Source organism: Hakea prostrata, chromosome 10 (assembly GCF_041222555.1).
Source record: "Hakea prostrata isolate BN-2017 chromosome 10, UWA_Hpros_2, whole genome shotgun sequence".
NCBI lineage: Eukaryota > Viridiplantae > Streptophyta > Magnoliopsida > Proteales > Proteaceae > Hakea > Hakea prostrata.
The window spans coordinates 42,235,388-42,251,180 of record NC_142609.1 but is presented as its reverse complement, the minus strand read 5'-3'; the positions used below and the strand labels follow the sequence as shown (position 1 = coordinate 42,251,180).

At 36.4% G+C, this 15,793-nt stretch overlaps 2 protein-coding genes across 3 annotated transcripts; both read left to right on the top strand.

Annotated features, from left to right (window-relative positions):
* Window positions 1-3,728: 3,728 nt before the first annotated feature.
* On the top strand, window positions 3,729-4,824 carry LOC149003120 (NDR1/HIN1-like protein 10). The gene has a single exon (XM_089137866.1). The coding sequence runs from the start codon at window positions 3,945-3,947 to the stop codon at window positions 4,614-4,616; it is 672 nt and encodes a 223-aa protein (XP_088993992.1). The 5' UTR covers window positions 3,729-3,944; the 3' UTR covers window positions 4,617-4,824.
* Window positions 4,825-7,551: 2,727 nt separating this feature from the next.
* Window positions 7,552-12,519, top strand: LOC149003119 (Nuclear transport factor 2 (NTF2) family protein). 2 transcript variants are annotated; one of them, XM_089138349.1, is made up of 7 exons: window positions 7,552-7,673; window positions 7,766-7,900; window positions 8,269-8,352; window positions 9,191-9,230; window positions 10,122-10,190; window positions 10,315-10,424; window positions 11,944-12,519. In XM_089138349.1, the coding sequence occupies exons 2-7, from the start codon at window positions 7,806-7,808 to the stop codon at window positions 12,074-12,076; spliced, it is 531 nt and encodes a 176-aa protein (XP_088994475.1). In that variant the 5' UTR covers window positions 7,552-7,673; window positions 7,766-7,805; the 3' UTR covers window positions 12,077-12,519. The 2 variants fall into 2 exon arrangements, with proteins under 2 accessions (XP_088994475.1, XP_088994474.1); XM_089138348.1 differs by having other exon boundaries at window positions 7,553-7,678; window positions 11,944-12,517.
* Window positions 12,520-15,793: the final 3,274 nt, after the last annotated feature.

The window sequence follows — 15,793 nt, the reverse complement described above, 5'->3', positions numbered from 1 at the left end:
TTTAACTTTGACTTTATAATTTTATCCTTATTTAATAAATTTATTTGAAATCCTATAGATTTTTTACACGAATCTCTTCACTTTCTATTAGAAACACTCCACACCTTCCCCAAAATCAAAATCATACAAAACCCCCCTCCACATTTCACACCGTCAGTTTTCTTTTAATTGTAAACATGATTTTACCATTTTAGCCACACTTAATAAATTTATATAAAATCTCAAATAATTTTTTAAATTTTATTTTAAATCCTAAATTTCCTCCAACTAAAAAAATTATTGTATGATCATTTTATCACTCTATGGTCAATATGAACAAATTAATTTGACCTTAATTAGTTAACTACATACCTTCACTAAAGGTGTGAAGTGTGAATGGCACTTTGTAAAGTTTTGTTTTTGGAGGGGTGCATTATATTTCCAATGAAAACAAAAGTTCTGAAGTAAAAAAATTCTTAGAAATATTATTCAGGATTTTAAATAAATTTGTCAAGGGTAAAATTGTAAAACCAAATTTAAAACTAACAAAAACCTAACAGTGGTAAATGTGGAGGGGGGCTTTGTAATGTTTCAATTTTGAGGAGTGCGCCAAGTTTCCAATTGAAATAAAAGGGGCTCATGTAAAAAGTTCTTTATTTTTCCTACAACATCGGATGTTGTTGCCACCATTGAAGTTTAGTTAGAGTTTTTAATAAAAGTAGCAGTTCTTAGCTTGATAGTCTTTTTTTGGAACCGATAGTTTTTCATATCAAGAGGTGGAGATCATTACACATATCATTCGGGAGAGTCGAGTCCATACCATCTTTACTAAAAAATATTGATCATTGTCATTTATCAACTAAGCAACAGCAGCTTCAAAATTATTCAACATGAAAATAGTCTTATGCATGGTGACAACTATCCTATCGGAATCTTTAACTCCCCGGGCCCTTTATAAAATTTATTAATCCATCAAGGGAAGTGCTAACATTGTGAGAGAGAGAGTTTGGATCATTTTCTCTTGCGGAGAGCACTTTGTGCTCTTCTTACACTTCTCAACCATAAAATGGATAAAGGCCATAAGTTAAAAGAAAGAAAAAAAAAATTTGAGAGGAGAATGACCCACGGCAGTACTGTGTGCCCTTTTTGTATTCTATGGTCGAGAAGTGTGCAGGGAGCACTTTGTCAAGGTAGTAGATCCAGACTCTGTGAGAGAGAAAACAATGATAGTCCCACCTCACTTCCCCCCTCCAATCCGGCCAAGTCAGCACTTTACATTGTTGATGCCAAGGATCGAAATGTCGCCTATACTTTGGGTGTCGGTGGCCGTCGACACCACCGACACCTCGAAATGTCAGCAACATTTCGACGACATCTATGGGGTCTACTGGATATAGAAGGGAGCCGTGAGAGGATTATCGGAGGTTGCAGGGATAGTACTACGGTTCTGCAAACAAAGTCTACATAACCCACTCACTCATAGTGCTACGGTTCTGCAAGAGTGAAGAAAAGATAAGGGGAAAATGCCGAGGATGAGCAATGGCCAGCATCTCCCACTCCTCTACTATCTCCCACAGTCCCACTAAGAAGACGGCGGTGGCCTGGAGGAAGAGATTCAGGCTGCCGGAGCATCAGTTCGAGAGGTCAAACGAAGACATCTTCAAGAAAAAGAAAATGAAAAACGCAAAAAGCAAATCCAGATCTAACTTCTGAGAGAGCAAAGAGCTTGGGTCAAACGAGGATTTGATTGCAGAGGCGATTCCAGAGCAGCTAACGTAGGCAGTAGGTCATCGCCGGTTGAAGCATAGCATTTGCCGTTCTCTCCTTTCATCACCTTCATAGATGATGAAGTCTGGAATCGATAAAGCTTGTATATCTCGATTTTTTTGCGACATTTAGAAGTAATCGGCGATGTATCAAGAAATTTCGACAATTTATCGTCGACTTTTGGCAAATTTTGTATCAACTCCTCATTTCGTATTGCTCTATTCCGACAATGCCAATTTTTCGCGTCATTTCGGCGACTTAATATACTATGGTTGATGCTACATGTGGAATGTAGAAATCGATCGTTATGTGTGTAGGACCCACCTTTGGGCTGTGGGACCCAACCAACATGGATTAATGTGGGTACGTAATTTTGGCCAGATTGCCAAGGTACGGCAAAGAACAATCCCGATATCAACTCCATACTGGTATCAGCGATTCAGCATGGGGTAGAAGTGTCGTGTACGGTCTGAATTTTCACCATTCTAATCCAATATCCAACTAACAAACTGGGTCTTACAGTAGCAATTCTAGGCGTTAATTAGCAGATCAATTTGACTTGACTTGTTATATACTTCTAATTCAAATTTATTTAGAAGAAAAAAAAATTCCTTGGTCCTCATAGTGAGAATACAAACTTTGCTTAACATGGAAATGGAAAGTTAAAAGAATGAATCAGAAACCTCTAACCCTAAGTTAGCCTATATATCCTCCAAATCTAGAGCACCTATAGGGTGTCAAACTCAACATCTAAGGGGTGTGACCCATATATGCCCTTAGAATTGGACCTATCCCATGTCTGTAGTACAAATTTGGAGTCTGGATATTCTAAAAATGTTTTTTTTTTTTTTTGGGTAAGAATGGATATTCTAAAAATGTTAGGATAGAATCAAATCTTTGCTCATTTCACATTTCTCTACTTACCCGCTTTCAACATTTCTTGAAACAAATAGGGTAGGCCAGGGAAGTGATCCAGCCCTGTTGCTGCTGCATAATGTTCAAAATTCCTGATGATAGAAAGACTCGGGGGCTATCTTGAATACTCTACTATATATTAAATGTGAGGTCTCCTTTTGGGTTCTAGCAAAAATGAATCATAGGTGGATCTCAGTGGTCCTCAGTGAACCCTTCTTTATTTAAAAAATATGAAAGAAGCACACATCTGTACCTTAATGAATAAAAGATTTGGCGAATAACATAGGCTACCTAAAGTATACTACTTCTTCTTAAGTTCTTCAAAATTAACCCACCTATGCTAATGTTAGTTCTGTCAGGCATCATGAAGGGTAGCTGACTCCAAATCAGATGACTCATAAGAAGTAGGAGTCCAGATCCTCACCCCGTCGGGGGGAGCATAGACTGCTCCCCGAAGGCTTCCCAACCACACAAATACATGGGGCCCACAGGTGAAAAACACTTTTTGAAAAAGTTTAAAAAAAAAATTCAAATTTTTACTTGTGGGCCCCACGTGTTTGTGTGGTTGGGAAGTCGTCGGGGAGCAGTCTGTGATCTCTCGACGGGGTGAGGATCCAGACTCAAGAAATAAGTCCTATATGTCGATGCAAGGCTTTGATTTGATGGTTGACTACCTTGGGGTAGGACATCTAAGTCCATCAATGCAGATGAATAGTCATAGCTTTGTACAAAATATTACGATCCAAGAAAGTTTTAAGTTCAAACCTCTGTCCGCACTTTCCCACTCTCCTGTAGGCCATGGACCTCCTAACCGTTTGATGATGAAATGAAAAAAAAAAAAATCCGCCAAATATGGCTAGACTGCCCCTTTCCTTCCTCCATCCTCGAAGTTTCGCATGTTGCATCCATATCAACCAAAATAGTCCAACATGTGACGTAAAATTCTAATTAAAGTGTCCACTTCAGCCCACACGGTGACGCCTTCTTCCATGAAACATTCAAAATTTCTCAAACGCGCAGTTGGAAAATTTGATAAAGTCTTTCAATTCCATGCAAGATCAAACCACACCACACACAACGCGTCCATTCTCATTACCTAAGCAAGCTCCTCTTACCGTGTCTCAGCCGGAATTTTCATCTTATACTCTCACCAATCACAAATTCAAATTCACATATCACCTAATCTTCTCCAAACTTCTATATATACAATCAATCACTTCCTTCTCCTTCCATCACCTACCCATCACAGAAGAACAACCCAAAACCCAGAAACCAAAACCAACATGGCTGAAGCAAAGCAACCCCATCTGAATGGAGCTTACTATGGCCCTCCAATCCCACCCCAAACCTACCACAGGCCAGGCAGAGGTCCTATCGGCTGCTGTGGTTGTTGCCTCTTTAACTGCCTTCTCAAGATCATCTGCTCCATCATCATCGTTCTGGGCATCATTATTCTTGTTGCATGGCTTGCTTTACGCCCCAACAAGGTCAAATTCTATGTTGTAGATGCTTCTTTCACCGAATTCAATCTCACAGGTAACACTCTTAAATATGACCTCACAACCAATATCACAGTCAGAAACCCAAACAAGAGAATCGGTGTTTACTACGATAGCATCGAAGCGAAAGCATACTATGACAACACACTGTTTGGCACGGACAGTTTGGCTTCTTTCTACCAAGGCCATAAGAACACGTCCATGATTAATCCTGCTTTCCAAGGAGAATCTCAGTTGAGCTTAAGCAGTAAAGCTTTGTCAGAATACAACACAGAGACGAGTGCTGGAGAATATTATGTTGATGTGAAGTTGTATCTGAGGGTGAGGTTCAAGGTTGGAAGATTTAAGACAGGTCGTATGAAGCCTGAGGTTGAGTGTGATTTGAAGGTTCCTATTGTTTCTAATAGGAATTCTGCTGGTGGGTTCAGTACCACCAAGTGCGACGTTGATTTCTGATCATCATCACATTCATCTTCATCGACCCATCGTTCTCTAGTTTTTTCCATATTTCCATAGTTTTGGAGTTTCAGTTTCATCCATGGCGGCTTCATTGATTTCTTTGCTTTGTATTTATTTATTATTATTATTTTTATTGTCCATTTCATTATTTATTATATTATATGATTTTTCGTCAGTTGTGGATAAATAAAGACGTGTTGGTTCATTTTCTTGTCTCTGATTTCTTATGGGTTCTTGTTTGTTTAATTTTAAAAAATTTGACCGTTTAATGGTCAAGTCATGGATTAGTTAGGGCAGTTCTCTACCACACGATGCCGAGATCAAACGGCCTTAAAGTATTTATTTTTCTTTGGAACCTTCCTGTACAGTTACACCTGCTCCATCGATCTTTTTAAGTTGGGCCCCGCAATGTTGACGTTTTAACAGTATTGTGATTTAAGAATCCTAATCTGAGCTTATCATCTACGTGGCAAACTCATTAAAAAGAAAAAAGAATAAAAGCGTAGGGCGGCTCTGAAAACATTTAATTATTCAAAAAGAAATTCAAATATCAAATTGTGGATTTGATTGTGTATCACAGCCATTTAACCTTATGCTGCCATTTTCTTTGTTTTATACCAATTTTCGGAAGAAATATCTTTTAAATCAAAGGAGCTTGGATTTCTCTAATTATATTTAACTATTGAAGTTAATGTTTCATCCAAGGTTTGACATATATGCAAAATATCGTGTGTTGCTGGCTATCGACATCGGCAACATGGCGACATTTTGCCGACATGTGGGGATGACTTTTGGCAAGGTGTCGACAAAAATTTAACCCATAGTTTGGAGAAGTATTTAGAGTCGTTTTGAGTTTAATTTTGTTGTGTAGTCTAATGTAAAGCCAATAAACACACTGTGAGCATTATTTTGGCCTAAAACATCACTTAATTTAAAGTTCCTGATTGATACATGTCCGACTATAAGTAGGCAAAGCTGAAAGCCTGAAAAACTAATATAAACTAATTTAAACATGCAAATAAAACACAAGTACACAACTAGTGAAGAGAAATACTAAAGTCTACAATTCATTATACAATTATGTTGAGTATGGCTCAAGTTTCGATTCTGTTGTCGACAAACATGGGTGTCCCACTCACTTTGGCAAAAATAGAATGAAAAATCGGTGAAAAACCGAACGAAATTTTCTAAATATTGTGAATTTGGCCATATATCATCGAAAAATTGATTTTTCACAATTTTTCAGTCGATTTTTCAACGATATATGGACGATTTTTTGAATATGTCGTTTTAGGTGGGGGGTTTCGTGTCACCTATAGGCAACATGACGATTTATCACCTACACATTGAACCTTGGTTTCATCACTGTTTTAGTTCATATAAAGTACCAGTTCTTATATATTTTGAGTTTTTTATGTGTGGATCCTCTTAGTGGACCACAAACTAATGTTGAGTTCCCGTAGTGCAATATAATACGTATGGGTCCTAACGAGACTAATATCGTTAGTCGCCATTAAGTATATTCAAATTTCAAACATGGAGGGACCAAAATGTCCCTCAAGTTATTTAACACATTGTGTTATTATATTTTCTTCCCCCATTTTTTTGGATATATATATTTTTTAACTATATAATTAAACACTTAATGACCATTATCTTCTTTTAAAACTATATATTAATACAATATATTAAATAATCTAGAGACACATTGACCCCTTCAGATTTGAAATTTAAATATACTTAACGGTGGCTAATGGTGTTAATCTGCTTGGAACTCACACATAATATATTACATTAAGGGAACCCAACATTAGTCTATGATCCACTAAAGGGACCCACGTGTAAAAAACCTATATATTAAAATTGACACCATCATATTGATTTAGTAATGCTGTGTATCGAAGATATTAAATAGATAATCTTTTAAAAGAAGTAGAATTTCATACTCTGATACCTCTTGTTCATATTTTGCAATCCATATAGTATTGATTTGATCAATATCTACATTAACTATATAACAATTGAATACATACCAACAATTATTTTCTATGTAATATCAATATCTTGCACTGAGTCTCTCATCCATCCCATGTAAAGTCGATTTGATCATCACTAGGTTAGCACTCTGTGCTCTCCTGACGGCTTTACAACCACAAACTATGTAGGTCCACAAATAAAAAATAATAAAATATTAAAAAAAATATCACCCTAATCCTATGGGCCCCCTATAATTTGTGGCCAATAGCCGTTAAGGGAGATGATTGGGCCTCTGTAAAGTCTCCTTGGAGATTGGTTTTTGGAGCTATGATGGGTGCAAATTCAAAACCTTCCCTTGAGAGTTTGGGTTGTTAACCGCTCGACTAACCTATCATTGGCAAATTTTTAAGGTGAATTGACCTTTACTTATGAATTTTTTTAGATATATACTTGAAAAGTTTCATAAATTTAATTTAATAATAAAAAACTACCAAATAGTATGTTAAATGTTAACCTATCATCACATTAGGAATTTGGAACTCAGAACTTCACTCAGAGCATAGTTGCAATATTTTCATCATTTTCTTTTTTTATTTATTTTATTTCTGGGGTTAAAATAAAAAAAAGGTAATATTGAGAATTTGAAAACTACAGTCTTAACTTTTTTAATTATTCTAACAACAGGAATAGTTATATACAATTTACAACAAAAGTATGTATAAATGTGATAGAATAAATTTTAAGGTTGTAAACATAATTACTTGCAATATACCAAATTACATTTGCTTTTTTTTTTTTTTTTTTTGGGTAAGAAAATAATTTGCTCTTCAACGAACAGAAAAATAAAAAGAAAATCTCGTGGATAGAAAATCTCAGGAAAATTCGTGTGGATAAAATTCAGAGAAATTTAGAAGACTTGCTGGATACACAAACTCTAAACACGTGGCGTGCCAAGTAATCGTTTTTGCGGTCGCGACGTTCCTTGTTCTTACATCTCTCTCTGTCTTCGTGCTTGGGGTGTTTTAGTTTGGTTCTCCTGCTTCTTTGTTGCAAACGCCATTGTTGTAGACTTATTCTGTAAGGTGGTGACCTCTGCAACTTCTCAGTCTCTTCTTCCATGGAATCATGTTATCTCCTGAACCTTCAATCCTTCTCTTTATTATTTGCAGGGTTTTTTGTCTGCTGGGTTGATTTTAGAAATCAAAGGAGATGGATGAAGTCAGAGAACAACAAGCCAAGGAATCAACTGACCAGAAAAAGTTTAACAGACTCTCTGATGACATAATTCCTCATATCCTCAACCTGTGAGTTTCCCTTCAACATTGCCCTTTTAAAGTTTACATTTCACTGATCTGCATTCCCATCTTGTTCAATAACAGTAAGTATTCAGCATCTAATGTCCCATCTTAATCTGCTGTTTATCTCTGTTGTATGTAAATTGATTTCTTTGATTATTTATTACTGGGAAATCCGTAGATATTTTGATGTCTATGCACTTCTATATTGGGCGGCTAATGGTGGTTGTTTTTGAGTTAGTTAACCATGTTCTCTACTTGTCTTCTTTCATTAAGTTTTTCTGTTATCAATTGAATATCTGCGAAGTTATTTCTTCATGAATTTCTGATCGTCTTCCTACTAATTATCAGAAACCTGTTCTTTTATTTATTTCCAGATATGGGTCCTCTGCAAAAGCGCATGACTTTGAAATTTATGCTCCAAATGCAACTTTTGAAGATCCTCTTATGCGTGCTCAGGGGTACGTATGCGGCTGTACCTTCTTGGATGAATTGTTGTCTATGTTGTGGAAACCAACCTGGGAAAGAAGATTCCTGTTTGATTGATACTAACCAGAATAAGTAAATAAAAAGCTTACCAGTGTGGTATTTGAAGCCATTTACTCTATTTCACTGCTTATTTTGAGATCAAATTTGTGAGATTTTCCGGTGGCTTCTATTACAATAGATTGATCTGTATTGTGGTGGCTTATGTCACTGGTAATCTTATCTGGGTGAAATCCTACCAATGGCCCGGAGACCAAGAGGGATGACAGCCCAAGAGGGCAGCCAGGGTGGTGTCCCAGCTCCAAGAGGAGAGGGCTGTCAGGGGTGGGGGAGAGGGGATTAAGATACCTAAAATCTGGGGAAGAGTTTGTTGAGTATGGCTCATACTTCACATTGTGTTGCCGACGAACCCAGGGTAAAATCCATGTTTCTTTGAGGTGAACAAGGTAAAATCCGTGTCTCTTTCTTCCTTGTTTTCTATTCCATGTGTGATTGATCGCTCTAATCCTAACAGAGTTGAACCATTTGAACCCCCCCTCCCGCGGTGGTCTTAGGTGAGCTTTTTTCTACTGCACTGGGGGCTAGAACCATGCCAAGAGGCTCCTCCCCCCAATGTATATATCTGGCTTCATGTCAACTAAGCCATTTATAGATGTTATTTTGCTCTTATCTTTACTTATATAAATAGCTTTCTAGATAAGAAATTGAGTTGTGATACCATTTCCAGGTAACCATATATACTAGTTTGTTTTGTACATCAATGCTGGCTTTCTCTAATGGTAGTTTACCCAAGACTCTGGTTGTTGCTTGCAGAGTGGAGCAGATCAAATCAGCGTTTTACTCACTGTCCAAGGTTGTCTTAAACTCATTGTCTTTAATCTCTATAAGCATTTTGTATGCTTATGCTGAAACTACCTTGTTGAATGCATGGAATGGATTTGACGTTTGAATAACTGCAAGAATTGGACGATTCAGCTAAGATTACCCTTCATGAATGCAGAACTCGTAGAATTATGCTTATGGTTGTAGAGACTTTTTATTTTTTTAAAGATGTAGATGCAACTGTTCTATTATATTCTATGAATAATAGGGGATAAAAATCTCCAAGCAAGTGGTTTAGGAAGCAAACCCAACAGGTCATTTCCTGTGAGAAGGTGAAAGAGTGTGATAGTGTACCCTCTATACTTAACTCATAAAACTTCCCCTGAAGATAAATAAATAAAAAAGGCTGCAGTGTGTAGTTTTTTGTTGCTACAGGTAAGCTATACATAAAACATTTACAGAGCTACTGGCAAATCAATCAATTTTAATCCAACAACTGTTGTAATGGGATAATTTTCCTTTTGCATACATATTTAAACACTTCTATACATGATTGTAGATACAACGAGCTTTGAAATTGTCACTTGGCGGGTCTAGGCTAGCTCTCCTGTCTAGAATAGTCTACTTGGTACTTTGGTGGTTCTATTAAAGATGCCCTCTTCTGCTTAAATTGCTTGTGACTTTACGTTTTGGAGATACCGATACCCTATAGTTGTATCAGACACTGGCAATTTGCCCTAATCCTGCATGAGCTCCGAAAAGTTCTTTGGCATTGGTGGCTTGTGTAGCTGTTTCCTCAGTAATAATCAACACTTTATTAGAGTTATGTTTCATGTGGGAACTGAATAAAAAACAACTACTGTATGTTTAAGTTGGTTTCTTACATTAGTTACTGACTCTGTTTCCCATCTACATGTTGCAGGTCTTTGGTGAATCCAAAATTGTGGAATACAGTGTAGAAGAAAATGCAGTTGGTCCTGGGAAAGGCGAGGTTAGAACTGAAATATCTTCCACAAACCACTAGATTTCAATATGTCTTGAACCCTCTTTTTATCCAGTTTTTCTTCTGTTTTGATTCTTAAAAAAATCTTTGGACCTGCATAAATTGTATTCAGGTACTAATTGACAACAAGCAACATTATAAGTTCCTGGGGAAGGATATAACTATGATCTCACTGATCAAGCTGCTCATTGAAGAGGGGAAGGTTGTCCGCCATGAAGATTGGTATGTACTGGCTGTTGCTCCTATTTTGTCTCCATTTGGTTTGAAATATTATGAGAAAACAAATAAAACTGAGAAGGTGAGGGTTGGATCATAGGTGCCTAAAACTTGGTTCCGTCTGGCTCTCTTCTCATCCTTGTTCAAAATATTCTCTCAGTCCCTTTAGACATTTATAGTCTCAGTATCAAATCAAGTAAAGTTGATATTGGTTCCATGGGTTTTCTTATTGATGCAGCTCAAAATAAACTAGAAAGTTCGGAAGAGGTCTATTGTGAAAATAAGAAGCCTAGTACAAGATAACTAGAGTTACAGAAGACCACTTAACTCTGGGGATTCACACACCATAAGAGAACGTCAAAACTCAAATGGGGACTCACGAGTCACTAGAGATTGCAGTGGAATCATACCCTTGATTGTACTTCATAATACAAATATTTGTAGAGGGAGAGAGAATTAACAGCCATCAACAGAGACATTGTTGGGATGAAATGGCACTTCATTTTGATGAGAGGGGGGGGGGGCAGGGGGAGCAAAGGTGGTTGTTAGGATCATGGTTGATGATGTTATTACTTGGTTAATGGCTATTCAACCTTTAGGATCACATTTTTCTAGTTTCTTTTATTATGTGGTCCTTAAAACCCTAATACTTTAAACTCAATGATACACAGTCACATGCTACATCAACCTGAAGACAAGTTTATCAGTATGCATCATGGCAAGCAATATTTCCAAAGCAAATAAAATTTTTCATGAAGCTAGAGATTGATGGTTAAGTAAATTAGTCAAAACATGGAGTCTCTTCTGATTTGCCAATATATTCCAGCTTCTGGGGTGAACTGAGCTCGAACCTTGGGAGATTTGTACTCTTGAGAAATCCTGGACTTCTGCAATCCAAACCAGCTTTTGATAGATGATTCTGATGGTTTCTTCAGAGCCTATTGACATTTCTATAGGAGATACCTGTGAGAAAATGTCCCAGTGTATGAGATTGCCACTACTATATGGTTTGCGAGGGGAAAATGTACACAACTTTTACCCTGTTTCATTGGAAGGCTCCTTTCATGTCAACTTTCATGTTCTAGCTGTTCTGCCTTGACTTACCCAGGTTGGGATGTCTGTATTTGATCTTCTTGCAACCTACTAGACTTTGGCTATGCTTCTCAACAATGGAAAGTAGGAACAAGATTAAAGGCACCGGGTAAAAACGCTAATATCATTTGAATTTGGGAACAGTCTGGCTATTTTGTAATGATGCCAAGGTAAGTTATTGGTGTTCTGAGTAGATCTAGATTAAAATTATCAAGAGAACCAGTTTTGATTGAAAACTATCAATTCTTTTAAATTTATCAGTAAAACCATTCTGTTGTTGTCTGAATTAGTTCCTTGCTATGTTTGTTTACTTGTAGTTTTGTAAATTTGTGAAGGTTGTCTGATTTATCACTTGATCAATGTATGACATCATTTTTGAGGTCTTGATGTGTCAAGATGAGTAGAGGTTGATTTCTATATGAAATGTATACAGGTGGGACAAGAAACCACTATGGAACAGAGAGACAGTGAAACTACCTCTGCTTGGTCAACTTGTGGAAACAGCCCGCAGGGGTTCAATGCTGGCGACTCATGTGATGATGGGATTTGGAAAGGATCCAAGCTAGTTATCATTTCTCCCAACAGAATATGGAAGAGGTGGTGAACTCATGTGTAAAGCCTCTTTTCAGGTGTTGCCATCCCTCTAAGTCATGCATGGTATCAATACTTGTATGTGCATTTTGGCGATGAATTTTTTTAGTTTGGTGTGTTTTTCTCTGAGTAGTTACTACTGGTTACGTTTTCTTGTACGCACACAGTATGGAAGAAGATCTTCACAATGCCAGAGTGAGAATTACTTTCCATGGAGGTTGTCTGCAACTTTCCATGGAGGTTCTCTGCAACTATCTGAATGTTTTATGAATTGTTAGTAAAAATCGATGTGTATGTGCTAAGTTAGACGTCATAGTTGTTGAACAGTGCTGGGATTTCAACAATATGAAGAGATTGATTGTCCATGAAAATTCTTCTATCTTTTAAGATGCTATGCCAGACCAAGGTTGGGCTCCTACCTGAGCTTCCAGAAAATGAGTTTGGCAGTAAATTGCTTTGGTGAAGGCAACCCAAAGTGATTTTTTTGTGTGTGTGTGTGTGTGTTTGTGACTTTGTGTGATTCATCCGTTGTGTGTGTGTTTGTGACTTTGTGTGATTCATCCGTGCCAGCGTGCGTGCACCTCGATTTCCTTAAAGGGAGCTTTGTCATCGGCAAGGGTCGAACCCACGACCTCTTGAGAAGTATGGATTTTACTACTCTACCAAACCCTGTTTGACATCAATTTTACTAAGTATGGATCTTACTACTATACCAAACCCTGTTTGACATCAATTTTACTCTTGTGCGTATAAATACGCAGCATAGTGCAGTCTATGGTCGAAATCAGAATCGAAATCCGAATCGAAATCAGAATTTATGGTTAAGACAAAATCTCGATCACTTGTTTTGCAATTAAACTTTATAAAAAAAATTATTTATGCTTAACGAATGGTTGAGATTCGGTCTTGATTATAAGTTTCGATCCCAACCATAGGCTGCACAGATGAAATTTCAAAAGGGGTTAAAATTTCACTAATGATCATCCAGCTCGAAGATGAATAGATTATTTTTTTCCCAAGGGATTGGGTTGTCGGAAACGATAGAGATGATATGAACGCGCGAGAGGAAGAGACCTGCAATTGGCTTTATCTCTAAAACCCTAATCTTCTCTACTCCTCTTCTTGCCAATTAGGTTTATCTGATTCTTTTGCTTGTTAGGTATTGAAGCTGTGGACGCCCTTTATCGTTTATCTTATGGTTGGATCAACGAAACCTCCAAAGCTTGAACTTTCTTCGGTAAAACCTCCAGTGATCTTTGGATGTTGATTCCAATAACAGAATTTATAAAATCAAGCGAATATAATAATGAAAACTAAATCGATTGAAGGGTATAAATATTATCACCGGCAAGCCACCGCAATCAGCACAAAGAGATTTAGTCTCATAGATCCAAGAAAGGATGGAAACGGAATAAGCTCTCAAAATCCTTTCAATTGATCGGTAGCCTTTGCTACCACTGGTTCAGTTGAGAATCTGGATCATCATGACCGTTTTACCACTACAAAATCGACCACCACAAAATCGGTGAGCCCCACAGGTAAAAAATAAAAAATAAAAAAACTCCCATCACCCAACCCCTAGTCCCCTGTAATTTGTGGTGGTAAAGTCGTCGTTTGTGCTCCCCCGACAGGTTGAGAATCCAGACTCGTTTAGTTGATCCCTCTTTCAGATTTTGGGTTCACCACAAAAACCCATAGTTGCTGCAAGAGGAAGCTGATGTAGAATTTAAGCGATTTGGGTTTGTTATAAGGGCTTTGAACCGGTGAAGGTGGTCACCGGTGGTGGTGATGGGATTTCCTGCGAGGTGTAAGAAGAAGATAGGTCACCCAATGGGTACATAGAGTTAGTGAGAGGAGCATTTTGGTCATTGATGAGGGTACTTAGTATTCTTGTTTATTAATAATTAAAGTGGAAATAACATTTATGTCTTTTAACACATTTCAAAATTTGAAACTTACATCAAACCGTTAAAAAGTAATGTTGGGTTCTTTATAATATTTCAAATTTATTAGTGTGGGCAAGAAATAATATTTGGCTACATAAGTGGGCAAACCAGGGTTAAGGCCCAACTTAGCAGGCAGCATGAAAAAAAAACTCAAAAAATAATGGCTGTTGTTATCAATATTATTAGGAATAAATGCTATAGCCAAATGTATTATGGTTTAATTACTAATCAACTCCTATTCGTTGTAAAATTAGTGAGTGTGAATCATCTCTCTTGACGGAGAGCACTCTGTGTTCCCTTGACAGCTTTACAACCACAAACTCTGTGGGGCTCGCAAATAGAAAATAATAAAACATATTTTTTTTAAAAACCCCATCACTCTAATTTGTGGTCAATAGCCGTGGGGAGTACTATGCATTCTCGGTCGGAGAAGATGATCTGGACTCAAAATTATTATTATTCCCTTACTCGAGGTTAATAGGGTGCAAAGTTGGGAGTTTAATATCAATCTTGTCATTCATTAGAATTACTGATGCCCCTTTATTATAATTTAATTACTATTAATTCTTTTGTATTTTCTGAATTTACTAATCAAATCGTAAATGTTGCTCAAAATTATTGATGTCCATGCCATTAAGCCCTATTAATTAATTGACGATATGACATCTTTATATTTTTTAAACCCCCTCCCTAAACTAATCTTGATATTTGTTATTACTTAATTACCTTTTATGTCATATTATCACGATCTAACTATAATCAAGGGAAAAATTGACATCTCACACCCAATTTTAATAATTTATTTAAGGGATAATTATTGCCCCCCCTTGTACTTTGATTTTATTACTACTTTATCCCCTGTACTTTTTAAAATTACTATTCCAACCTTTGACTTTGTCAACAATTACTAATGCCTCCTACCGTTAAGCTCCATCAGTTTACTATGATGGGGCATCTATATATTTTTTCAAAATTCCAAAAATAACCTTGCAATTATCTTTTTACTTATTTGCTCTTTTTTCAAGTTATAATACTACCCTTAATAGGAAAAAATTAACTTTAATTTCATTTTTCTTTTTAAAAAATAAACCACCAAATGAAGATGTAATTAATGAAACTAAATTTAAAATGGGATAATTATCCATGAATTTTTGATTTTATTACTAATAAGACCTCCTATTTTTTCAAATTTTTGAGGTTCCTTATAACGGTGTTAAGTGCTTTAAGTTTGAATTTTTAATCTAATTTTTCATTTTCAAATTTCATTTAGATTCTTATCCTATTTTAAAAATATTAAATGTCTAATTTTATAACTCATTTATTTTGAATTAATGATCATTAAATCCGTTTAGTTTCCCACCTTCACTAAACTTCATTTATTTTCAATTTTTTTAGGTGATATTCAAATTTCCAATTTGAGTCTGAATTAATTTCCCTTCCTCTTCGACTATTTAGTCTTATTCTAATCGTTATTTCTTTATTTGGTATTTTTTGTTTTTCACTTTTTCATTTTTTTTTATCAAGAATCAACGGGTTATAAATTTCATTTTCCCCTTTTCAGGCTAATGCCATCACTTGACGAAGAGCTAAATAATGAGTTAAGTATATATTTTGGAGTTTTTGTGTGAGAAATTAGAGATTTGGAGTTGAGGAAAAAATAAAAATAGAATTATCAATGTTGATTTTTGAATTAGTATTCCAACAATTAGCCAAGTAATAAAATCAAAGTCCAAACCATTAGGATCC

Coding starts and splice junctions, on each gene's coding strand:
- LOC149003120 (XM_089137866.1), top strand. CDS start 3,945: ATGGCTGAAGCAAAGCAACCCCATCTGAATGGAGCTTACTATGGCCCT.
- LOC149003119 (XM_089138349.1), top strand. CDS start 7,806: ATGGATGAAGTCAGAGAACAACAAGCCAAGGAATCAACTGACCAGAAA. Junction 7,901..8,268: donor ATTCCTCATATCCTCAACCT/GTGAGTTTCCCT, acceptor ATTTATTTCCAG/ATATGGGTCCTCTGCAAAAG. Junction 9,231..10,121: donor CGTTTTACTCACTGTCCAAG/GTTGTCTTAAAC, acceptor TACATGTTGCAG/GTCTTTGGTGAATCCAAAAT.